This window comes from Pagrus pagrus (assembly GCF_965226575.1).
Source record: "Pagrus pagrus genome assembly, chromosome: 15".
NCBI lineage: Eukaryota > Metazoa > Chordata > Actinopteri > Spariformes > Sparidae > Pagrus > Pagrus pagrus.
Window position 1 is genome coordinate 21,976,754 of NC_140199.1, and position 25,789 is coordinate 22,002,542.

Genomic DNA, 25,789 nt, shown 5'->3' on the forward strand with positions numbered 1-25,789 from the left:
TCACTGCACACTCCACCATTTGAGTCCTTTTAAGCTACAACGCAGACAAATAAACGAAAATGAAAACGTAATTTCGTTATGCAACCCTGGTGTTGTTTAATGATAATAAATGTAACATCGCAACCTCGTAATTTCTGCCGCTTAAAGGTCTCTCAATCAAAACAATTCAAACAAAAGGTGCAGTTTGACAACTTTGTGATGTAGTTGTTGTTGTCTTTATTGTTAACCAACCACCGTTGCTGATGAAAATCATTCTGACGTGACTTACACAGAAAATCATCTTTACAGTCGAGGTAATGCATGAGTTTTATGTTATGTTTAGTCATGTTTGCAGACTTACTTCCCAAATTTCTGACTAGAGTGCGGCTTTCTGTCTGAACCTCACTGAGTCCGACAAATTCGACAAGCATCCTGTTTTTTAACATCTGAATCCGACTCTGGCCTGATGCAGTCAGTATAAGCTGAAGCACTGACTTTGTACTACCCTGTCACACAGTTGTTATCATGGTTACAGTCTGCCTGTTTACCCTGTTTTTTTGCTTTTGCTGCCCGGAAAGCAACAAATAGCCTCTGTCTTGAGTTCAAAGCATTGTCACATAAATAAAATTCAGCCAACATTAGATGTGGCGTGCTGATGCATGAGAAACTTCCAATGTTGGGGATTCCATCTATTTCAAGTGTGTTCTGGTGGGCTCATTTCCTCCGGGAAATAAACACTCAGCTCCATCACTTTGAAATGCTTAGCTTAAGAATGCCAATGTTATCGTAAGATCGAGTCTTGATGACGACTGTAATTTCATGCATTCACAGAGGGGAGGGAACATTCCCGGGGGGCAAAAAAAAAGGACAAATCCTCACATAATTGTCTCTGCCTGACAGGAAATAAATACTGTAGTACATTGACAGGTATATTGAGCTACTACTACTGGCCTTAAAACAGATAAAGGATCTCCATAGGCGTTTGTCTGGTTGCCAGTAGATTTAAACTTCCCCAAGGACAAGTTTTGTTTTATATCCTCCACCTTTAACTCGCTCAAACTACATGCATGTTCGCCGCCTGGAAAGTAACAAATACCCTCTGTGATACGTTCAAAGTCAGCATGTAAATAAAAAGCACCAGCACTCAACAGGATTTATGGCCCCAACACAGACAGTAGGTCCATGACTTATTATCAGCTATCACTTAATATCACTTGTTTTTTACACTTTTTAGAAATCATTTTCACACTACAGTTCATTGTGACAGAGTTGAAAACAATTCAATTTAGCCTATTTAACACTGTACACACTGTGTACCGAATCCAACCCACACCTGGACATAGTTTGTACATCTTTATCTTAACCTAGCCTGCTGGATCCTAACCAGCAACAGGCGACCAAATGAAATGCAACTTTACCTTAGATAAAATTATGGATTTCTCTGGAGAATGTAAAGTACAATACTCAACAAAAAATATAACATCATCTATAATATAATTTTCAGACATTTAAATGTGGAAATGTAACCTTTATTATATCTTGAAATTTATATCTATAAGATTGTGGACCCTGAAATATTGACAGCCTAAAGTTTGATCCAGCAACTGAGATCCTGCTGCCCTTTGCTAAGAAGTGTGCAACCCACATTACACCAGGGGATAGTTATGTGTGGGATAATGGGTGCTAAATGGCACCTGTCTCTGAGAAATAGGAAATAGGATCCTTTAAACCCCAAAGAGCTCTGTCAGTTTAAGATGATTCAGCAGGTTCAGGAAGTACATTTGTGAATAGCCTTGACGAAACTTTAAAAGGATAGTGTTGAAAATCTCTGAGGTGGCCAGTTAATAGAGGACATATTTCTACGTGTGCTGACTTTGTTCTTCTATCTCTGAATGGGAATAGTCCTGTTCACACTTCCATTAATCCATTATGTCATGTAACTCCTGCAATGAATAGACCCTATTCTTGAGTAGTGGCTTACACCTTGAAAAAAAAGTCAGCACAAGTAGAAGTATTCTCTTTATTAATGGACTATTTCTTTAGAGTTTTTAAACCATATCAATTTATTTTTATTTTTTTTACTTTCTTCGAGGCTAAGGACAAATGTTCCGCCAAAACCTTCTGTATAATTTTCTGCTGACAAAGCTTTTCAGTGGATAAAGGATGACAATGATTTTAGCACAGAATCCATTTAGCACCCTAAATCCCACATCAGACATCCCACACTGGTCAATATGAACTCTTTTGTAGCCAAGCTAATATTTCCAGTGACACACTGCCAGTACAGCATTGCAGAATTTTAATTGAACAAAGTGGCTAATAAGGATTTCAACAGGAGATGGAGTTGGCCTCTGGATTTCATGTCCTTTATTGTCAAAAAACTCTTTCATTTTCTGCAGTACCAATACTCCAGTACCACCTGCGCCTTCTCACACTCTTTTTTTCCCCAACAGCAAGGTTGCGGGATCAGACTTCAGGCTTTTGAAGGTTTCAGGGTTCACAATTTTATAATAAAATTTAGATACAATATGTAAAATGTTTACATTAAAACGTCTAAAAACAACTACACCTTGGTTATATATGTTATTGAGTTGTGTACTTAAATAATCCCAAATGTTTCCAACAATGTTTTATCCCAGAGAAATGTGTTATTTTAAGGTAACGCTGCTTTTCTTTTTAATGCATTACCTTATCTAGGTGCAATATTTCTGCATTAGGTCATGTCTGAGAGATTTTTATCGTTTTCTTTAACAATAAAGACAACAACTCCCACAATCCCACAATACTTCAATATGTAATCAAACCATGTCTTCTGTTTTCATTGCTTTGATTGAGAGACCCCAACCTGTTTGAAAGTTTGATGCTGGAGGTAATCCTGTAGTGTCACTTCTTGAAGCGCCTCTCTAGTGCACTCAAGAAAGTTTGAGGTGGCGGGTGGCTGAGTGGGTACTGTATTCATAAGAATTTTCCTCAGGCGACGGGGAATCACATCCAATTCGTGATTGAGAGTCCGTAGGGACTTGTTTCTAATTTATGTAATGTCAGTAAGTGAACTTAAAAAAAATATAAAATACGTATGAGAAGCTGCCTAGGCCAAAATGGAATACTTCACTTGCACATATAATTGTACTGGTACTATTCTCATGTATACACATTCATTTTGGCCTAGGCAACTTCTCATACTAACATAACTGATGTCATGTACTTTATGTGATGCAAGGCATGTCACTTAGGTTACTTAAGTATGGTATGATCTTTTCCAAACCCTCACCTATCTTTTCTGCCTAACCATAACCTCTTAGTTTTTTTAATAACACTTACTAAACTGCGACTTTTTATAGAGTCAGAATCAGAATTCCTTTATCAGTCCTGTTTACTTTTACAATGTTAATGACATTTCAAAGGTCATATATCATCATATGCAAACTGCCAGCACACTTTATTTTAAAAGTCTAACCCGATGTTGTATAACATACTGTATCATTGCTAACTTGACAGCATAGCCTTTAACGTGCAAAACTGATGCTAGAGGGGTAGGTACATCATCATAGTGAAGCTTAAGGCCACTGACCAAGCAGCCATATTTGATGAGTTGGGAGTAAGTATGTGTTGCAATAGATAAACCCTCACAGTTCCACTACCAGTCCAAAGTTTTGTAAGGCCCATTTTTTCTTAGGTTTCACCTTTTTCACATAACAATAAATACATCAAAACTGTAACAAAAAAAACCCATAAAAACTATCTTAAAATTTAGATTCTTTACAGTAGTAGTGAAGTGTTACCAAAAGTTATTTCCTAAAAAAAAAAACTGCAGCACTCGAGCAGGACCTTGTACATGAATGTCCTCATTCTCATCAACACATTCTCTCTAGTCACCAGTCGTCATAATGGTGAGATGACCATTTGATCTTCGTGCTGTGTAGACAGAGTTGCAGTAATGCTAATACTTTAATGCTGTCAGAGTATATAATACTGTATAATCTGAATATAATTCAAAAAGTTTATTAACCAGAAAATGTGTTAGTGTAGAGTGAGCAGTGTATAGACTGTGGTCTTGAAATTAAGTAAGAGGTAAGGGAGTGAAATTCAGTATTCTAGATAATTGGCACCTCATGCTAATGTGAACATTTAATGACATTTGGATGTTCATTCATTAAATGTCAGAGGAAACCTTCTCAAATGTTCCTTATGTCAAATTCCAAGACAAACACAACATGAGCTCATTTTTGGGTCAGAAAAATATTCATTTAGTAGCTTCTGTTGCACCCTGCAGTGAAGCCATTAAAGGTACAGAGCTTCAATGTAAGCTACACCAGCAGCACCAAGCTGTCATTCAGGGCTTCTAATATGATTTTCTCGTGCTGCTTCGAGCCAGTCACTCACGTTTCAGTCATTGATTAACTGCATCTACAAATTGAGGACTTAATCTGTGCTGCTGCAGTTTCAGTAATAAGCAGTCATTAATTTCCTCAACAGTTTGACAATTTAATAATCAGTTATTTCTTTGGGTTTACAACATACTGTACTGCAGACAGAGAGAGCAGAACAGTTTATCTTCCTGTTTGGTTTCACTTTTGGGGATCACCCTGATGCAATAAAACACTGCAGAAGAGGAAACATAGCAACATGTCACAAAAAATGCAGGGGGACTTAAGTAATCCCAGAGGGAGAATAAAAAGAAAGTAGAGTAAAAGATCCTCCTGGGTTTATTCAAGAAGCAGCAGTTACAGTATAATTACAAAACACACAACAGCAATAGGATCAATGTGACCTTGAGGGTCAACAGATCAGTGAGGTGAGGTGTGATTTGTACTCCACTACATTTCAGAGGGATTTATTGTACTTTTTACTCCACTACATTTATTGGACAGATGCAATTACTAGTAACTTTACAAAATAAGATTTCACACAAACAGATTAAGTTTATGAAAAGGGACATATTGTTAAACCATTTCAGGTTGTGAATCCTTGAAAACAATGTCTAGTTTGAGCCACTTTTCATATTTCAGAGACATTTTCATTCTAAACTTATCAGATCATTACATAAATGGGTCGCACTTTATTTTACGGTACGTTAATTAGACGTAACAGGCCATACTTTGTATCAAATTAGACAAAAACAACACCTAATAAGACGTAACAAGCCGCACTTTGTATCATATTAGACAAAAACAATACCTAATAAGACGTAAGAAGCCGCACTTTGTATCATATTAGTCAAAAACAATAGCTAATAAGACGTAAGAAGCCACACTTTGTATCATATTAGACAAAAACAATAGCTAATAGGACGTAAGAAGCCGCACTTTGTATCAAATTAGACAAAAACAATACCTAATAAGGCGTAACAAGCCGTAGGCCTACTTGTTGGCCTTTATAATAGGCATGGCCTTTATAATAGGCTATTCGGACAAAACACACACAGTTCAGAGGAAAATACATTTATTTGAGCTTTAGTTAACATAGTTTCACTTTCTTACAGAGTCATTTATAGATCATTAGAGGAAAACGGTACCTTAACTAAAGTCAAACCACATTGGTTAACATCTGGTCACTACTACACACGTCCCTGGTAACCTGGATGTTCCCTGGAGTCTTGTTGAGTTTGTAGGTGGCTTCCTCGACGCTCTACTCCCATAGTTAAGACATCAGACCATTTAAAGCCATGTCACTATCCAACCCCAGTAATATTAGACCAGCTATTGAAGCTTCCAGGACATTGCATCTTTATTTCTCACTGTTAGTCACTTATCAGTCTTATTAGACCTAATAAAGGATCATTTCTGGCACGTTACAGCAAAAGAGCACTGCAAACTGAAGTGGTCCGTCTCACTGTTATAGTTTTATTAGACCTAATAAAGGATCATTTCTGGCACATTACAACAAAAGAGCACTGCAAACTGAAGTGGTCTGTCTCACTGTTATAGTCTTATTAGACCTAATAAAGGATCATTTCTGGCACATTACAACAAAAGAGCAGTGTAACATGAAGTGTTCCTTCTCAATGTTAAACATTTATTAGACTTTCGTAGAGGGTCGCTTTTCTGACCCTTGTGGACGGCCTCCAGTGCTCCAGAGCTCTGTCCGCACCGGGCTAAAGGGCGCTGTGCGGCTCACAACACATCTCTTCACACAGGGGCCTCCACAGCTGTTTGTAGCCGAGCTCCAGCTCAAACACACGCTGCTCGTGAGGAGCTGATGGTCGCTCTCTGGAAGTCCTTCTCTGGAGGTTTGCTGAGCTATCGAAGCTCTCAGAAAAACAATATTATCTCCTAAATTAAGGAACAGATGTCAGTCAAATAACTGAGCTGCTCAGTGACGTTCACTGTACAGCTAGCTTGTGCTGGCCGATGCTACAACGGCGACTCAGGCGGCATTCATGGTGGTGACGGACGAAGACAACCTGCAGGCCTACTGTTCGCATGCCTGAGTTCCGGAGTATCTGCTGTTTTGTTGATGAAGCACAGGAGGACGAACTTATTTACTTTTAGCAACTGCTAGCTGATTGCGTAGCTACCTGGTTTCTCCTGCACTCGCTCGGCTCTAACGTTACCCGTCTACCTGTTACTCTTCTTCTCTGTACATCATTCTGCAGTCTTTTCTACGCTACACAGTACGGAGACATCTACTGGTGGGGGAGCGTAGCAACACTGACAGTGCGCAGTATTAACATCCATAAAGAGTCTGTCACCACAACAGCTGCCTTAATCACCAATTTTAATAAAATCAACCAAATAAATGTATTTTCCTCTGAACTTTGTGTGTTTTGTCCGAATAGCCTATTATAAAGGCCAACAAGTAGGCCTACGGCTTGTTACGTCTTATTAGGTATTGTTTTTGTCTAATTTGATACAAAGTGCGGCTTGTTACGTCTTATTAGCTATTGTTTTTGTCTAATATGATACAAAGTGCGGCTTGTTACGTCGTATTAGGTGTTGTTTTTGTCTAAATGACACTGTACCATCAACATGATTTTAAAGCTGTTATTTTACGGTAAAATTGACATAATCTTGCTTTAATTGTATTAAACCTGGGGTTTTTTTTAAATCAGATTTATTAGGTTTTATATTATGGTTTAAATTGTTTCTGTTTTCTCACCACGTTATTAAAAAAAACGCTTTAATATTGATGTGTGTATAGATTATAGTAGGGTTTGTTCAGTTTTTAGGATTTAGGAGTTGTACATTGAAGGATTTCAGTTCATTAAATCAAAGTGGCCTGCAATGTGATATAAAATGAATGGCAGAAGTGCTGGCATGGTGGGGATGATGCTGCAATAGACTTTAAATAATGGAGAAGGCAAAAGATTTGCCCAAGGCATTTAGTCACACTGGGATAACATTAAAGGCTCACACAATTCACATCTCATGGGATGATGAAAACAATATTTTTTTATCCTCACGAATAAAAAGAAAGAAGATTCTAAGAATGACAAAAATGGAGCTGTTGGCTTGCATTCGTAAACCTTTTACAGACCAAGTGGATTAGATCAGGTCATGACTTCTAATATCGTGCTTGAATAGCGGAGATCAAAGTTAATATCTTACCTGCAGATAAGGCACAACTTTGCAAAGAGTGTTTCCAAAGAACCATGTCTCTGTGATGTCTACCACCAGGCTCGCAGGCAGGCAGATGATGGTGACCAACACATCAGCAAAGGAGAGATTAACGATGAAATAGTTGGTCACGGTGCGCATGTGCCGGTTTTTCCAAACTGCAAAACAAACTGAAAATGAAGCACAATCAAAGAACGCCCAAGGGCTCAATAAAGCAAGTATTTATCACAATAGTACAGGGTTTTAAAAATGATCACCACTGTCTTGAAGGCATGCCGTCAATCAGAGTTTTAATAAAAAATCCATTACAGTCCTGTCAACATCTTTGTTTCTTGTTGACACAATTGAATTTGGCTGTGTGACATTTCGTGCTGAGAATGTAACAGTTAAGTGTTTTCTTATTCATCAACAGCACCAACAGTCCTTTGGACAATTTGAATTGTTTATGGGCACTTATCAATGGTTAATGCTGTGATATCTTGCTTGATAACTTGTTTTTACTTCACGAATGTCAAAATCACTGGAACAGAGTTAATTGTTAATCTTTATTAAAAAAGGAAATCCATTGGCGCATACACAGGATTGTAGGCAGGGAGCCGAACTTCATCGTGCACAGATCTCATGGCAACTACAAGTAATTCAGAATTGGCAGATACACAGAGTGGTATAAAAGTTATGAAAGAAATCTAAATTCATTAATTTCATATCCATTATCAGACCAATTGAAGCTTAAAAATCCATCTGTGTCTTGTCTTACAATATATAATGTGCAAAAAATCAATACCAGCAAGCCACAGTTATTAGTTGTTACATTATTGTGTCTTTCAGGTCTCTGAAGCAAGAGACAATTCCTTGATTTTAACTTACAGTTGACAGTATGACAGTATGCCAGTATGACTCATCATTGCCTGTTAATAACTCAGCATTGAAAATGATCCGCCTGGGAACCACACAGATCTGTGAGCTAATGTTTCTTGCTCTGGCAGATACACCTTCCGCCCTCAAAGTCAAACAGATTGCTCTGCGCCGTGGTTTGTGATGAGTCAATCACAATCATTTATCTAATATGGAGCAGGTTTGATACAGCACACGGTGAGTCACACATTTCGCTGCTCTGATTGGTTACAGGTCTATTCAATTGCTTCCAGGCACGACGCACCTTGCTCCTGAAAGTCAGGTCGAACTGTCAAACTATTGGTAGTGCTGACAAATATGAATGAAGCTTCTGTTAGAGCGCTGCCTATTTCAACCCTCACATGCTAGTGCTCTGTTTAGCTGTAATTTGAGAAACCTTGAGACCAGACCAACATTTTTTAGCTGCTTGAAAACAGAGCAAGCACTGCCCAATTTGCATGTGTAACTGAGCGCTATGTCAAAAGTTTCACTGCTGTGACTGGTTGTAGGTGTATGCATGTGGAAAGTAAATGTTTAAGTAAGGGGGGATTATGTACAGTAAACATTTGCTTCCAAATCCGATAACTGCTTCAACTTGAAATCCAAGCCAATATGTTTTTTGGGTTTTTTTTGTTTTTTACTGTTATTCCATTAAAATTTTTAGAATAAGTACTATAGGTGGTTTTGCTAAAGTTGTCTACAGAGGGAACAGCACTGAAAAGTCACTAAAGCTAAGGTGTGGAGGATTTGCAGTATTGAGGGCCAGGGGTGGGCAATGTGGAAAATCACCTCACCGCCTGATGGGTAGAAGACCAGAGTGGGTCCCAGGTGTTGCAGCATGCAAGAGGCATGGGAGAAGAAAGCTTTCTACCCTTACGTGAGTGTATTTCTCTACCACTCCTGTACCCGTATGCTGAATAATATATGTTTCGGATAATATCCCACACTCCCCCATACAGCTGTCTTCAAGGGCAGTGCTCCATTTGACTGGGCCCATATGTTGCTTTGTAGCAGCAAGTAGGGAAACATACTTTCTGTATAGAGTGCAGGTTTCATGTGAAGTCGCGGCTATGAAGCTCAATATTTAATGAAAAGCAGCTGATGGTTAAGGTGCTGTAGTAAACTTCAATTTCATCCTGACAAATCAGTATTCTGGGTGAAGGCAGAGACATTACAGAAGCTAAGGTGAGTTATTTGCCATTATACAACACAGAGTTGCATTATGAAATTAAAGTTTGTAGCTCCTTCATACTACACAAACATAGATATGTACAGTTATTTTTAAACATATATGCATGAACACGTGTACACCCAGGAAATAATTCAGTAGTCCACTTTTGAAATTTGCGTCAAATACCGTCGATCAACTTTGACTGTGTTTGAGCACCTAGCATCAATATGAAATATGTGTCTTAGTCTGTATTATTAACAATGCTGTTGGCACATTTTACTTGCTGTACAAGCCATCAATTAAAGTAGGCAACTATTACCGTATTGAAATGAAGAAGAAACCACGTAACCTGACTCGCCAGATGGTATGTTACACAGAGCCATCTGTTTATCCATCTGCATAATAATCCATCATGCTTTGGATCACACCTAATGTTGAAATTGGGCCTTGTCAATTGGACATGAACAATATACATCAATTCATCACATATATAACACAAAATTCATCTGGCTCTGTTCTTCAAAGATGATTGAGGAGCAAATTCAGGTCTGATTGCTACTTTACTAGGTCATCAAACATAAACCAATGATGATACAGATGAAGCGTCTGTGCACGACCACAGTCCTCATCAGAGATTGTCGTCAAGTCTGCGAAGGCATGGGAGCACAAGGCTAACATGAGCCACTGACAGACAGGCCTAAAGACATTGACAAAATGCATAATGTTACCTCTACAGCCGGTACGTCTAAATACATCATCGTATCGTATCGTTTTACATCATTGTGTCTGCAATGAATTATTGGTAATTAAATCAGTGAAGTCTGGTGAAGTCTGCCCAAGCGGACCCTTGAGGGCCCTTGTGGACGGGATGATGTGGGTTTGGTCAGCCCTCAGCACTCCAGTCCATTTATTAGTAGGTAAAGTAGAGGAGCAGAGGGTACTGATGCTATGTCCTTTCATATCTATTATTTGACAGTCAGTGGACTCCTTGGTGAACAGCTAGGTGAGTCAGACAGGAAAGGAGTCCTCTGTGTATTCAGTGCTCTCTCTTTGGTGTTGGCTGCTGTCAGATTAAAGTGTATTTCTCATGTGTACTTTTTTCTTTATCAAACCAATCCTGAACATCTTTTCAGAGTGGCAAGGTGCGTTATCCTTCTGAAAGAGGCCACTGCCATCAGGGAAAACTGTTGCCATGAAGGGGTGTACTTGTTCTAGCTGGCTAACTAAACAGAGGAAGCTAAGCTAAGAAAACATAAAAAACAATGTCACAGTGGCCTGCAGCAAAGAAACACCGCTGCCACTAATTTAACAGTGTCTTCGGTATGTCTAACTGGAAATAGAGACATTGGGGGACACTACTTAATACCTCAATTGCTATTCATCTATTGCCTGCATCCGTTTTTTTTTTTTTTTTTAGCAATTAACAGTTTGCTACAGGGATCTTCAACTAGAAGGCCAGGCCTTCACTCCTCACATTCATCAATGAGCTTTGGGCACCCATGACTCTGTTGGCGGTTCACTGGTTATCCGTCCTTGGACCACGCTTGGTGGGTTCTAAGAGCTGCTAATCAGCCCTGTGAACATAATTTTTTGAAGCAATTTATAATATTTAGCAATTCAGTCTTTTGCACCAATTGTATTTGTTTACGATTTATGGAAACAGTTGACTTATACAAAGGAGATTCTGATTCTGCAATGACGGTCAAATGTTATTCAAAAATAAAAAAGAGTGCCAATAAGAACATCTTAGCCAATCAACACATTTGTCTGAATGAATTAGTCAATGTTCAATCATTCTACCCAGTAAACTGCTGCAACATAAACAATCATGGCTACACACTTTTTGTACAATAAGAGTTACAGTAAGCTACTGACGCTGGATGCACATGTTTACTTTCTGCTGGGAGAAAGATATGAGTAAGCTCCTTATCCTCCCCAGTGTCTTACACACAGCTTCCCACGCTGCTACAGGAACAAAGGTGCTACAGGCACATTGAGAAAAAACTAAAGACAAACCAGACCACACATCATTTTTCACAACCGCAAATGAAGAGTGGCACGTTACAGTAAATCCCTGGAGCCCAGTTGGATCTACATTTATACAAGCCAGGCACCGTTCAATCAGAATTAGGAATGAGAAAGCCTCCGGTTGGTGAACTGCTCTGTTTGTTGCTTTGATCTGTGTTTTGTATTTGTGCTATTTGGTCCTTGTTGTTCATGTGGTTTGCACTTTGTCAACATTTCCCTCTAAAAATGGGTTTTTGGATTCATTTCTGGAACAGACTTTTACACTGTAACTATAATGCAACAAAGGAGTAGGAGAAGGAACATGTGGCGTGAAAAACATTGGAATGGAAAGTAGAACATTTTGCCAAAACAAGCATCCTCAAAATTTAAATTTGAATGCAACGTCTGGTTTACAAGGCCATAAAATGATCGTTTCAGCTTGTTGAGTTTTATTGTAATGTATCAATGGCATTAAGTTTTACAGTCAGTAAGTATTTAAAGATGTCAAACACGTTTAACTAATGCTGTAGGTCATTTAGGTGTGCCATGTCCTCTGGTTTTGTATGGCTGCACTAATCCATCATTAATGTTATAAGTTACACCTGTGCTTTAGAGGTGATATAGAAGCTCAGTGTGGTTTTGGTGTGTTACAGTGTTTCTAATAATAGTAGTGCTGCCTCACACCTTAAAGAACGCCCAGTAGTCTGGTCTTTTGCAGTGGCACTACCTGTATGTTTATTTGCATTGTTTCCATCAAATAAATGCATTCATTGATAAGATAGATACAGCATAATATATTTTATGTATTATTATGTTTGCCTATTGTGGGAGAAAAATCTACAGCCCAGATCTCTCTGGCCCCCATTCCGTACGTACCCTGTATAAAGGTTAGGCCCGATAAGGTATGGAGGAGGGCATAGATCTATGAGTTTATATCTCTCGTGGTCTTTGCAAACTTAGCAGTTCGAAGCTGCTGTAAATATGTTTACAAACCAAGGCTGTTGTTTATGAAAACTCATAGGATGGCCTTCGACCTATCTGCTGCAGCAGACTAACTGTCTCCCATGTTCCTGAGCTCAGAGGATATAACATGAAACTAGAGGAGGTTCGGGAGGATTGACTTGACAATGCACTGTCCATATAATTGTGCTGTTATTTTGTTCCTCCGTGGCCACGTTGTATGAACTACTGCATAGTAGGTCAACGGTGTCTCTGAGTCTTCTTCATCTCTCCTGAACGGTCAAGCGACCTGAAATTCCACAACACTCATATCAGTCCATCAGCTTTTTTTTGCACTGGTCGAGACATTTTGAACATTTAAGTGAAAGAATAACGTATGTGAATGCAGCTCAGCAAATACTAATAAAGGCCTTTTCATTTATTTAAGTAGACTGGTGTAATACCTGCTATCTTGATTTTTGGTGTAGCCCCCTTGGCCAGCGCCCACTGCTGTGCACTTACATCCCTTTTTGTATGATAATCCCTCTTTCCCATTAGGCGGACAAACAAACTCAGCCGACCACTGTGTGATGCCTGAAAATCCTCAGACTTTGAACTGTAGCTCAGTGAGATCTATGTACAGTTTATGCGCATATCTTGAGACCAGCAACGTGATGTTACACTAAACGTGACAGTAGAAACACTCCACCTGCAACAATAAACCTTTCTGTTATGTGCCTGTGGCCTTCATAGTTAAAGCTGAGAATAACAATAAAGTAGTAAAGTAGTATAATTTATCATTGGTATCATTTATGATTGATGGATGGAAGGAATTTGTTATTTAATTGGACTGGAACTGGCTTACAGTGATCTGTAATTTAAAACAAATGTTAAGTAGGGGCGTAAAGTGGGGGGGCTAATGGCACCTTTCCTACTTCCTGCCTCCCTTGTACTGACAACACCTTCAGTTTGATCTCACAACTGAACACCTGCTACGCCGCTGATAACAATCTGTCCACAGACAGACATACAGACACCTAGCAACATACTCAGTATTGCTTCTGTGGTATTTCTAGCTACAAAAGATGCCTCCAGGACCACAGTCTGTTTTGATCACACACACACACACACACACACACACACACACACACACACACACACACACACACACACACACACACACACACACATCAACCAAAGAAGTAATTGGTTTCAGTTCTAGTTTAAGTTAAATTCTTGAAAAACTTTTACTCTGAAAGTTTTGAGCTGAAAAACCAAATCAAAATTGACTTTAAGAAAAGTTTTGTTTGTCTCCAGAGAGGTTTCTTATAGTTTGTTTTATCAGGAAGTTGTGTGCTTGATTAGTCAATATATAAATATATATGAGTTAAAAAAAAAACACTTCACCTTCGTCACTTCTGTTAAGCCTGCGGCAGCCTATTGAAATCTCTGGGTGAACTCTTTATGAATGTGTTTGTGCAGACGATTGCACAACAACTCCTTCTCATTTTTAGATTTCAGTGATACCCTGTAGAGAAGACTTCTTACACATTATACACAAAAAGGTTTTCTCTTTCTTTAAAGTGTAAAGGCATTTTAAGGACTCCTCCTGCACTCTGGGTGAGCAAAAATATTTTTTTCCATTAAGTTTTGTGTTCTGCTGTGATCAGGTCAACCGTTCCCCTGCTGCCAAAGGCTTATACAGAACTTGTTGTCCTCTGCCTCTGTTGTAACAGCAGATACCAGAGGAGTTGATAGATCTTCTATGCCTTCAGTCTTTGTCCTGCATCTTTAATCAAGTTCCCATCAATGTTACATCCTTCTCCGCCTATATCCAATCATGACAAACCACTGAGGAAAATTACACCCTCAAAGCCAATTTATTTCAGGTACAGGACAAGCATAGTGGAGAGACTTTTACAGGAACTGCATCAAAGGCTCCAGTTTTTTTCAGCAAATGCCAAAGGATGTGTCCTAATCTGAACTCTCCCAAGCCTTTTTAAACAAAGACAAGTTTATTTGGAATGAAAATCTCTGTTTTTTGTTTTCTTTGCATTTCTGATCTTTTTGATAATAACTTTACTATCGAGCTTAGCCAGTCTTGCTAGCATAGCAGGCTAATTAGATGAAGGAAAGTATTTTCAGGTTTATGAACAATGGGGCAAAGCTTTACTTACACCGAGTATGAAAAGAGCCATGGTAACTTGACGTTAGCAATGGTTTATCAAAAGTATCACTGTACACAAAAACAACAGGCAAACACCAGTAAAAATATACACAAAAGTATCGCCAATTACTTATGAATGAAAAAGCACTCTAAGATGGTCATAAGGTTGGAGACGAAGACAACTTTATTGTATCCCTATGTTTAAGTGATGCTAATAAAACAGCCATGACAATTTCTCATAAAGCAGCTAGTGCTCACTACGAGCTAACGATGGGACTGTTTCAGGCTTTTTGGTGTATAGTCCACTTTGGAGCCCATGTCAACTGACTCTACAGTAGTCACAGGTATGCTATGTAGGGGCTTCAATCGGTTGACAAAAACTCTAATATCTCCCCTTCTCTGGCGTGATGATATGACGTCTGCTGAAGTTAAGTCTGCTGGCTTGTCAATACTTTGAGTAGTGCTTGAACATTGTTGGTAGGGGAAACTTAAGTAGAAGACATCTCAAAAGTTACAGGTGTTAGTGGTTTCCATGCCAGTCAGCTGCCTGATCGGTACGGTGGATGTGCAACTATCACCACAGATGAGAAAGATGTCAGATGTCTCACTCCTCCTCGCTCTGGAAAAAACATGTCTAATTCAGAATTTTATTGATTAAGATTTTTTAAAACAAGTTTAATGTCTTTTGGGTGAAGTTTATGATCTGCTGCTTTTCAAGCTACTGTTCCCTGCTTCTCCGGTGCCTTTGTGGAGACGAACGTCACACACAAGGAAAAAAAACACAGCGAGGCAAACTCTTCTCCTTGCAATGTGGAAAACGCCTACTTCAAGCAGGTCCACCCACATATACCCGATAATTAGGCGGCTTAAGTACAAATCGAACTCTTGTGCCGTGCTACTTTATGCTAATGCAGACCAATCCTTCATGTTTCATTCAAGCCTCACATTAATGAACTGCCTGTCAACTGTGAGGACAAATGGGACCCCTTTCAAACAGCATCACAATTGACAATAATAGGCACTGCATTACATGTAAGCAAGAGTGCTTTAGAGTGCTGGCACACATGCCATGACATTTATTATAGTGGAAATATAATCAATACCCCAGCCTGGCTATAAAATAGAGTTTCTAACACACAGCAGTTGGTGCGTTGCCAGTATCAGAAATGAGCCAAATGTACTGTTGGATATCAACAGTGCTGATATTCTTTAATATTCATGCATCTTATGGACACACATGGGCCGACAGTTTTTTATTAAATCAATTAGATGATCATAAAATGCATTCACATGTGAGTTGCAGGCCGTCCTCAGCCTTTGAATTTGTTTTCACCCGACATGTCGGTCAAATTCAGCAGACATTCATCACGCATTACTTTCTTTATGCGTTGTATTGTATTAAGGTTATGTTCAATCTTTTGACATCCTGTTTTCTAGGGCTCTTAAGAGGCACCACTTGTAGTCAAGTTAAAGCTTGTAAGTTTTTATGATGCTTTTATGTTGATTGGTTCGCTCCTGTACTAAGTGTATGTCATTTTTGTACGATATGTCAGAATCAGAATGTTCTGCTTTTGTGTCAATGTCTTTTACCACATTGTTGATATTATTATTGTTATTATTATTGTTATTATTATTATTATTATCCAATTGTAGTGCAATTTTAACCAATTTTATGTTAAAATGGTCAAACAAAATGCAAATTAATGTTAATTCCACCCACCAAGGTTATCTGATTATAATAAGCTGGTTCATAGAGATCGAAACAGCTGGTGGCAGTAATTTTCCCCCACTTAAGGGCTTTTTCAATTTGCACATAAAAACAGGAGGATGAAGTCGCATTCATATCAATATTCCACTCACTCCACTCTTTATACTTCCATAATTGGCTGTGGTCTCTGCATCTTGAATGTAATCATGATAAGCTGCCTTGTGAGACAGGTTATTATAAATCGTGTTAGATCCAGTGATGCCGGTTAACTAGGAGAGTTCTCTGTCACATGCCGTCAGGTTTTAGACTGTGTCTTTATAGGCCAGGGGAATGACGCTTGTTTAAGAAACAAGGTTGTGCTCACACGCTGCATTTCAATTCTAGGTGCTTGTACTACATTTAAGCACCTTTGCAGCACTTTAGATCACTTCTCTTCATAAAAAACAATCTATATGTTGCTGAAGGTTCTGAGTCATCCTCGTCATGGTAATTCTAAGTGCTGTATCGTAGGCAACTGGACGTTTCATCTCTCATCCAAGAGGCTTCTTCAGGTCTAACTAACTGGAGGGGAGTTGCAGGGTTTTACACTTTGTGTGCGAGTGTCCTTACAGAGTCGTTAAGGACACGTGTGGTTGTTAGGCTTAACAGCCATTCACACCTGGGCTCACCTAGCCCTAGCAACCCACATGACGGCCAGTTGGGTCAACAACCCACAAGTGGCCCTAAGGACTCTGAAACTCAGAGTCCACACCGGTCCTTAACAACTCAGTAAGGAGTGTAAAAGCCTGCAACTCCACTCCAGTTAGGTAGAACTGAAGAAGCCGTTGATAATTGACAACATTTTACTGAACACATGCATTTAATCTCATATTACAAAAAAAATATGAATTATTACACATTAGTCAAGTTTACTTGTACACATTAGCGTATTGTGCGTGTCAGTCAGCTGGGAACAAGTTACCATTTCAAAAGGCTGTTTGATTTCAACACAACACAAGATGAAATCCTCCTTCAGCAAGCAGGATTTCAGATGTTTGCGCACACAAACAGAATGAACCAAGGTCTAGATTCTAAGTATGAACTCATTACAATCTGGGAAATAATTGACTTTTATCAACTTCAGGCTCTCGTTGGTGTTCTGTGGCCTGTGGGTACCCACCACAGCAACAGTTATGTACACCTACTTCAAAGTCTAATCCCTCTTTGATCTCCTTGTTTATTCGGTCATAATTAAACGGATGCAAATGATATCTAAACCCAAAGCAAACCCAAATGCATGAATCTGATGCTGACACATGCTGCTGGATGGTGATGTCACCAATGTCAAATTGCACCAAGTGGTCACTGGCCAGAAAGGCAGTTTTAGAAGTGTACCTTAAACATAAAATTAATAAATCAAGAAATAAAGTAACTTGTTACCTACTGTATCATGCTGAGATTGTCATGGGGGTTCACCAGAGGAACCTAATCAGAAGCCGGAAGCGTTTGCTACTCTGTCAGGGCTTCTCATCCAAGAAATTTGGGATTGTCTTGGCTCAGAGACCCCAACTGGCATCTAACTGGCCACCTATGTTGCCCCCCTACCAGAAGAGCATACAAGTAATAGGTTGGGCATTATTTAAACTCAGTTAACGGATTTTTAAGACATTTGCAGGCAGCAGAAAAAAGCTTTATACACAACACTAACATATTATCACCTTACATAATCTGATAGTCATGCCCAGCCCTGGTAATTTAATCTAAATCTTAAACGCTCCGAGTTCGATACTCAAGTTCGCAGTGGCGTTTCTATCATCCTCTCATTTCTTTGAGTTGAACACAAGGGGCGTATCTATGTAATTATGGACACAAAAACAGGGCGTCTGCAAATAATAAGAGTGAAAAAAAACAGTAAAGTTGTAGGCTGTGGAACCAAAACAATGAGCTGAAAGATGCTACAATGCTTAACAGAGCTGGATGATAATTATCTGCTTACTTTCATTTCTTTGTCATAAATTCCACTGGATTACTTTTTAAAAAACACATTACAATGTTGATACAGACGGTGAACATAAAAAGTATTTCATGTTGTCAATAGTGTGTATTTAAGGGGCCCAATGACTTGCTTCAAACCTGGCTGTGTTAAAGAGGTTCATGAGAGTTTAACCTTGTTCAATAAAGGTCATCTTGAAAATCTCACAGCATCTCTGCTTTCAGTTTTAAATCGGTTGTGTGATTTTCTTTCAGTGACAGTAATGCCGTTTACTGCAGGTGAGGAAGCTGCTGCAACAAGCAATAGACAAAAAGTCTGGGGCATAAAAGGCAAAGAAAGATAAACTGAGATTATTTTAAAAGCCTTTCATGTTGCTCTGCAATTGTTTCCGCTGTGTTTCCTTATTGAAGGAGACAATTAAGGTTTAATGAGTACCTGTCAGCTCTGGCTCTCTGAAACCAATGCCCCCCCTGATGAAATATGCCAGTCCTCCCACCAATACCCCCTGGATTTGTAGACAAACAGATGGAAATGTATCTGGAAAATAAAAGTATGAGGTGTCCGCTGGACAATCTGTGCATAGTTCAAGGACTGTGGGAGCAATTATATCCAACATCCTGGGCACAGACAGGACCGCATGGTGAGTAAAACACATTATTAGGCACATTTTTCTCTTTATCTGTGGAAGAGAGCAGAAAAACGGTTGTGTTTGCTGCCTATTTGCAGCGTTCACACTGTCTAATTGGCAGGCCTGCAGTTTATTTTTTGCTCAATTTGTTTTTAGAGCCAAATGCAGGACCTATCACCCGCTGACTTTACAGAGTTGGTATAAAACAATTATTAGTTCGGAAACGGTGCAGTGATCGGTGGTAGTGCCTGATTACTGCAATCACATCTTGTGCATGTCCAACGTTGCACCCAGTCAATCTGCACATTAGAACCAGCCAGACTGAGGTGTATGGCAGAATGAATTATTGCTGTGAGTTGTCTGCAACATTCAACATATACCTTTATCTGCAAGCTTTTCTCACACCTGTCCATAGCAGTCACTTCATGTACAGTGATAAAAGGTATTTAGATATGTGCAATCAAATCAAACTGAATTATGCATGAGATTAGGGGATTAGGGATGCACAAACTTGTTTTTTCTTCCCAGTAATTACCTGCTTGTCATGGCCGATATAAGATTTTACATTTTTGTATTTCAGAATAAAGTTCCAGACTGGTAGTTTGTGCACACCTGAGGGTAAGTGTTAGGATTAATAAGATTTGTTGTGTTCAAACTTGAAGACTTCTTCCCTCCTGCAGTGCGGCACAGGTATTGCAAATAACATCCAGTTGTCTTCCTCTAAAACTATAAAATGTCCACACTGCATGGCTCTACACGGGTGCTTCAGTTCAGCAGCATTAGTACAACGACAGTGCGCTGCTTTTCCTTTTCTTCCTTCTCTTCTTCTGTTCTGTGTTTATTGACAGATTGCAGACCAACTTCAGAGGAGCATGCTGACAACTGAGCTGTGTAGATTCTACGCTTGTTGAGTCAATGAAATCCGCTATCCGCTATACTTTCACAGATACGATATATAGCTGATAACATAAATATTGGGCCAATAGTTATCATAAATTACTGGAAATTACATTGTAGTTAGAATCATTGAATGGGGGTTTCCTGCTAAAAACATGAGTGAATATAGAAGATAAAATTAGGGAAACATGTTGTAATATTTACAGACTGTGTAATGACTAAATAGGACAACACAACACTGAATTAAACAACAATATTTCTTGCATTGTTTAACTTCTGTGTACTCAGGACTCCTCAGACTCACAAGCTGAGGAGCAGTACTGCAATACATCTCGAGAGATCATCAAAATCTACTATCTGCAGCTTTAAACCAGCGTCCTTTTTCTCTAAGTGGATGGAGACACACTTGGTCTGCTGAGACGGTTATGACCAAAATGTGATGCTATTGACGATAGAAAAAAAAAATGTTCAAGTGAATAGAAAATCGCATCAGATGATAAAAAAGGGAGAAATCAGACAACAATAATTGGCACAAAACATAATTGAGAGTTGAGGTGTGAAGCTACAAATGGGATATAAGCAGTTTGACACTGACATCTTTGGCCACATTCACCAGTAAAGCAAACACAATGCTACTATATTTGAAGTAGAGGCAAAAAAAATGAAGAGAACTTTAAGAAACTCTTTGAGGCTCCCTTGCTCCTGCTCACAGCATGTTCTCATCATCTCTGACTGAGTGATTTTCACAGATGCGCTAAGAATATGGTGGAGGTCAGATCAAAAATAATCGAGGAAAAAAAAAAAAATTCCAAAAATGTATAGCTGTGAATGCGATATCAATCGTTTTCCCAGATTCCATGCTGCGCTCACAGTGTGCCATAAGTGATACCATCTTCTACAATCTTTCACTTCAAACACATCTGTGGGAGTCCAATTGTGATCAATCCGAGCTGCGCTTTGCCGCACTGAGGGACGCGCTCTGTGCCCCATCCTCTCCATCAGCAGACGCACCGCTGCCATTCCACTGAACATCAAAGGATAAACTGGACTATTTTACATTTTTGTCATCACCGTGGCACTTGGTTCTCTTTTGCTCTTAGCAATAATTTCATCTCATGCTCGGAAAAGTTGTCTAAAGTGCTGGATGATCTTTACGCACGGATGAGAAAGGACTTGCACCAAAGACTCAACTTACCCAGCGAGTTTCCGATGAGTGAAACGAAGAATACTATGATGTAAGCCACAATGAGAACCCATTCATACTGCTTGGGGTGTAAGTACTCTCTCCAGATGTATCTCAGAAGTTCCTCGTCCTCATCCACAGTGGAGTGCGGGTGTAACTCCGTGCTGTTGGCCACATGTGCAGGAGACAAACACTCCTCGCAGTCCAGATTCCCAGTGATCCCGGACATCCTCCCAGATGCGTGTGTGTCTATTGTAATTCCTCGTTGCTTTCTCTGCGTCTGCAGTGACCGCAGGTTGTTACGCAGACTGCCAGTGAGGACGCGGCACTGTAGCGCGATAACAACGCGCTTCCCAGACCTCGTCAGTGTGACGCTGATTTCTCCTCTGCCTCCATGCACGACCACAGGGAGGTCAGACACCGGCAAACACAGATTACTGTAGCGAGCAAGAGCTACTTGAAGAGGTGGGTAAAGGGAGGGGAGGGGAGGGGAGGGGATGGGGACAGCCTGAGTGAGAGATCAGGAGGGGAAAAACTCATTGTCCTGGTAAACAGGCTACCTATATCGTCATTATAATACTGGATTTTAATCTACATTTTAATTACAAAGATAAACACCTATACAAACAATACAAACATACAAATATAATTGCTCAGGAGATCATTGTGTCACTACTCCTTCTTGAGGGGGTTTCTGCCCATGGACACTGAGATGACACATGGATGCTGAGGGGGCTGCAGCACCCCCTGAAAAACTATTTACTTTACACGTGGAAAGAAATGATTTCATGTATAACATATGCCGAATTTACAAGAAGGTCCAAATGTTTGAAGAATTTCTCAGAGACAGCATTTCACAAAGCTTAAATTCCTCCTCATTCAACCACTCACAAAATTACTAGATTTCGTAAGGGAGTCTGGGGAATTTCTCTCCCTCTTCATCCCCGTGCTGTTGGTGACTGCAGTTGCTGTGACCTGTAGTATGCTGATGTTCAAATATGATGTCTACTGTAATGTAACATTACAAATTGTTGTACATTTTTGTTAATAACTGTTAGATATAGGTTATTCTTGCCATTCAAATTAATACTAAATACATGAATGTTGCACACAATTTACTATGAAGTCACTGACTGACCCCTCAGCACCCTCAGCTGTGACTGACTTCCAAGTCCCTGTGTCTGCCTTCAACTTAAAAGGTTCAGATTCCTGTTCTCATCTTAAAACATTCAAAACAGTTCTTAGACTAAATAATAGGCCCCCTGTTTAGTCTTTTTTGAGTGTGCATGGTCCATTATCTCTGTGAAGCCCCAGCCCTGTGGCTGCACATCCAATTATTATACGTTCTATAAAGTCCTTCAGCCAGTGATTCAAACAAAAACAGTTTAAATTCCTTGTTTTCCAATTCATTAGGAGGATCCGCCTTGAAGAAAGGAAAGCCAACACATTATTACTCTCGATTTCACACAATTCACTTTAACTCCCAACAAACACCCTTCTGGGCATTGTGGTACCTCCTTATTTAATATTAAACATTACGTTTTTCAGACTCTTTCTCGAAATGTTATTATTTCTGGGCAGTGCCGTAACATACAGTATGTATTAAGGATCCTCTCTCTCCACAGTCCTGCCAGCATAGGATTCATTATATTCTGCTTCTGTGAAGTTATGTTCAGTATAAATTTTCCATCTGTATAGATTTATATCTAACACAATTTGATAAGTAATTTATATGTTGTACTCTCTTGTCCCATTGTTTAAGTGGTAGGTGTTTTCCCGGATCACATTCTCATTGTACATTAAAGGAGACATATTATTTTTCAAGTTCATAATTTTATTTTGGGTTATGACTAGAATACGTTTACATGCTTTAGTGCTAAAAAAAAACATCAGTTTTCTCACTCTGTCCAGTGCTCCTGTCTCTTTAAGGCCCCCCTCTGGAATACCCAGTCTGCTCTGATTGGTCAGCGTGCACATGCTTGAGCCAGCACTGCTAACAACAACAGAGCAGCTGTGCTAAAGTAATTCTTAGGTGCCAAACTACATGCTAGGCATACATTATGCAAATGTGTATCATTGTGATGTAGTGTGATGTCACAAAGTCACGGAAATAAAGGCAGGACTTCTGAAGAGGCGTTTCAGGAGCAGTGTTTTCTGTGGGAGAGAGGAGTTTCTGTTGGTGCGGACTTTGACCTTTTTAAACTTTCAAGGCATTTTACATGCACAAGATCCAAAATAAAACATTGAAGAAAAGGAACAAACATGAAAAAGCATAACAGGGCTCCTTTAACTGTCCATGTTACTACAGAACAAGAGACATATGAGTCTACAGTTTGGATACTGTGCTGTTATTTATTACAATCCATATCAGTTAATTATCTATATCTTTATCTGAGGCCAGTGTGATTCCTTGAGATATGAGTTTCTGCAATATATTAGGCTCAATTTATAATAACATTTCAATCCTTCTATAGGGCCATTGCGTGTGATGAACAAGGTCATGTCAATGAATGGAGTCGGCCTGACTGGATATTGACTGGCAGCTGCTATTTCTATTTTAAATTCAGCGCAGAGCTCCGCAAGGAGCCTCTAAACAAGGAACTGATGCATAAATAATCCAAGGACAACTTGAGACAATTGCAGATATGCCATTAACCTGCATAATCAAATTGCACAAGCTGCAGACACTGATTTATGCTGACACATAAATTGGTTAATCTACCTCAGAATGTGGGCAAAATGGTGTGATATCAACAGACTGCTGTATATTGACTAAAAGCTGAGAGGCATATCAAGACAAGGGCTTATACAAAATGAGGTATACTGCTTTAGTTTCAATCATGTCATTGAGAGTCATTATTTTCACTTCCTTGGTGTGTTCATGTCACAAGGTGAGGGATAATTCTGCAATGCTACGCTATTAATAATCTGCATATTGAATATATTTCAGGGTCTGGTTATTTGACAGAGAAAAGTGAGATCTGTCTGGATCTGTGGAGGCAGAATTTCTGAACAATGTCATTTGTGTCATTGACAACAGCATGGTGTCAGAGAGAAAAAAAAGACCAAACAAAACTGCTCAAATGGCTGCTGAGAGTTGAGGTCAAGATGGATCAAAGCACAACCTCGAAGGGAAAAAGTTGTTAATCCGCACATGGTGTCATATTTTGTTGTAGTGTTGGTTTCGACCACTTTTGTCTGATGCATCCCCCGGAGCCCATCAGATGATGTTCCCACTATCATGTTCCCAGAGTGTTGTTCTGACTATTTGAAACTAATTATTTATATTAATACAAGAAGAGTGGATATTATTGAAGTGTTGTGGTGGAACATGATTCGTAAATATATTCACAGCAAACCGATTTGTAGATATGTTTTTGTTAAAGACGTGTTTTGTTTTTCTGTCGTTTCTTTTTTCAGACTGAACTGTTCCCCCTCGATTCTTCTGACTAACTAATTTTGAGAAGACAGCAGGTGTTTCTTTTGTAGCCTACCGCTGTCTTGTTTCTAGATCAGTGGAATCACATTAGTTATGCTCTCTCACCCTGGATTATTAACATACTTCCATGTTAGACAAAGTGGAGGATTCTCAGAGAGTTGTTCATTTAAAAAAGAAATTTCAAGCGGGTCATAATAAGCAGGCATTGTCTTATTGTTTACTATTAGCAGAAACCGGACATTTCAAACATTACCTTTAGCTATATAATTCAAATTCTCTGCTTGGTTTGCCAACTAGTTTTTATGCCTTTTCCATCGCAACACTTAGTGTTAAAGGAAAAGTGACATTTTTGCCGATGGCTAAATGAGAAGCTCAATAACACTCTCATGTCAATATGAAAATGAAGCCATGGATCAAACAAATGTATAAATAATAAAATGTTAATTAGTTATTTTTAGAGATGCTGGAAGCCACCACTAAAGCTTAATGCCAAGCTAAGCTCAGTGGCTGCTGGCTGTAGCTTCTTATTTAACAAACAATAATGAAAGTGGTATCAATCTTCTAATGTAACGCTTGTCAAGTGTCATGGTAACTGTTTCCCCCAAAATGTCAAACTAATCCATTAATGAATCAACAAATAACACATATTCATTCATTCATTCATTCACTACACACAACAGTGTGTTTGCCCCTGCTTCATGCTAAGCTGATTGGCTGGTTGGCTAAGGAGCTTCATCAGTCTTCTCTTCAAATCATCAGCCGGAAGCTATTTTTAATGTAAGTAATAGAAAAAACCAATGTTTATGAACCTGAGATTGGATGGATATTTATTTATATTAAGACAGGGAGAAGATGACATCGTTATGAAAGCATATACTGCATAATAATAAATAGTAATACTAATAAATATTTTAGATAAATCTCACCATCTATTCAACTTTTTAAACATACAAACCATAAATCCATTAAATACAGGTGTGATGTAATAAGAAATCAAATTAGATTTAGATTTTTTTCAGGAGGAAGTCATAAAGAAGATTGTAGTTAAAGGGGCACAGTGTAGTTATTGAAACTCAGATTATTTATTAGGTCATAATACAGACTCTGAAATATTTATATTTTTCTTAACTGAATAAACAGGCTGTTCTCAGAGGAATAGAAGGTCCCCAGAGCACTGTTTGAAGCTAGACAGGTGGCAGAGTCCGCCACATATAAACAAAAATTGTAATATTTGTGTTGTCAGTTTATC

At 39.1% G+C, this 25,789-nt stretch overlaps 1 protein-coding gene across 1 annotated transcript in view; it reads right to left on the reverse strand.

Moving 5' to 3' along the window:
- hcrtr2 (hypocretin (orexin) receptor 2) overlaps window positions 1-21,463 on the reverse strand; it is a 31,416-nt gene extending 9,953 nt beyond the window's left edge. The window contains exons 1-2 of the mRNA XM_084375272.1: window positions 21,114-21,463; window positions 7,527-7,705 (exon numbers count right to left, since the gene is read on the reverse strand). Coding sequence (XP_084231398.1) covers window positions 7,527-7,705; window positions 21,114-21,330 — 396 coding nt within the window. The 5' untranslated portion in view covers window positions 21,331-21,463. The remainder of the gene's footprint in view (window positions 1-7,526; window positions 7,706-21,113) is intronic.
- Window positions 21,464-25,789: the final 4,326 nt, after the last annotated feature.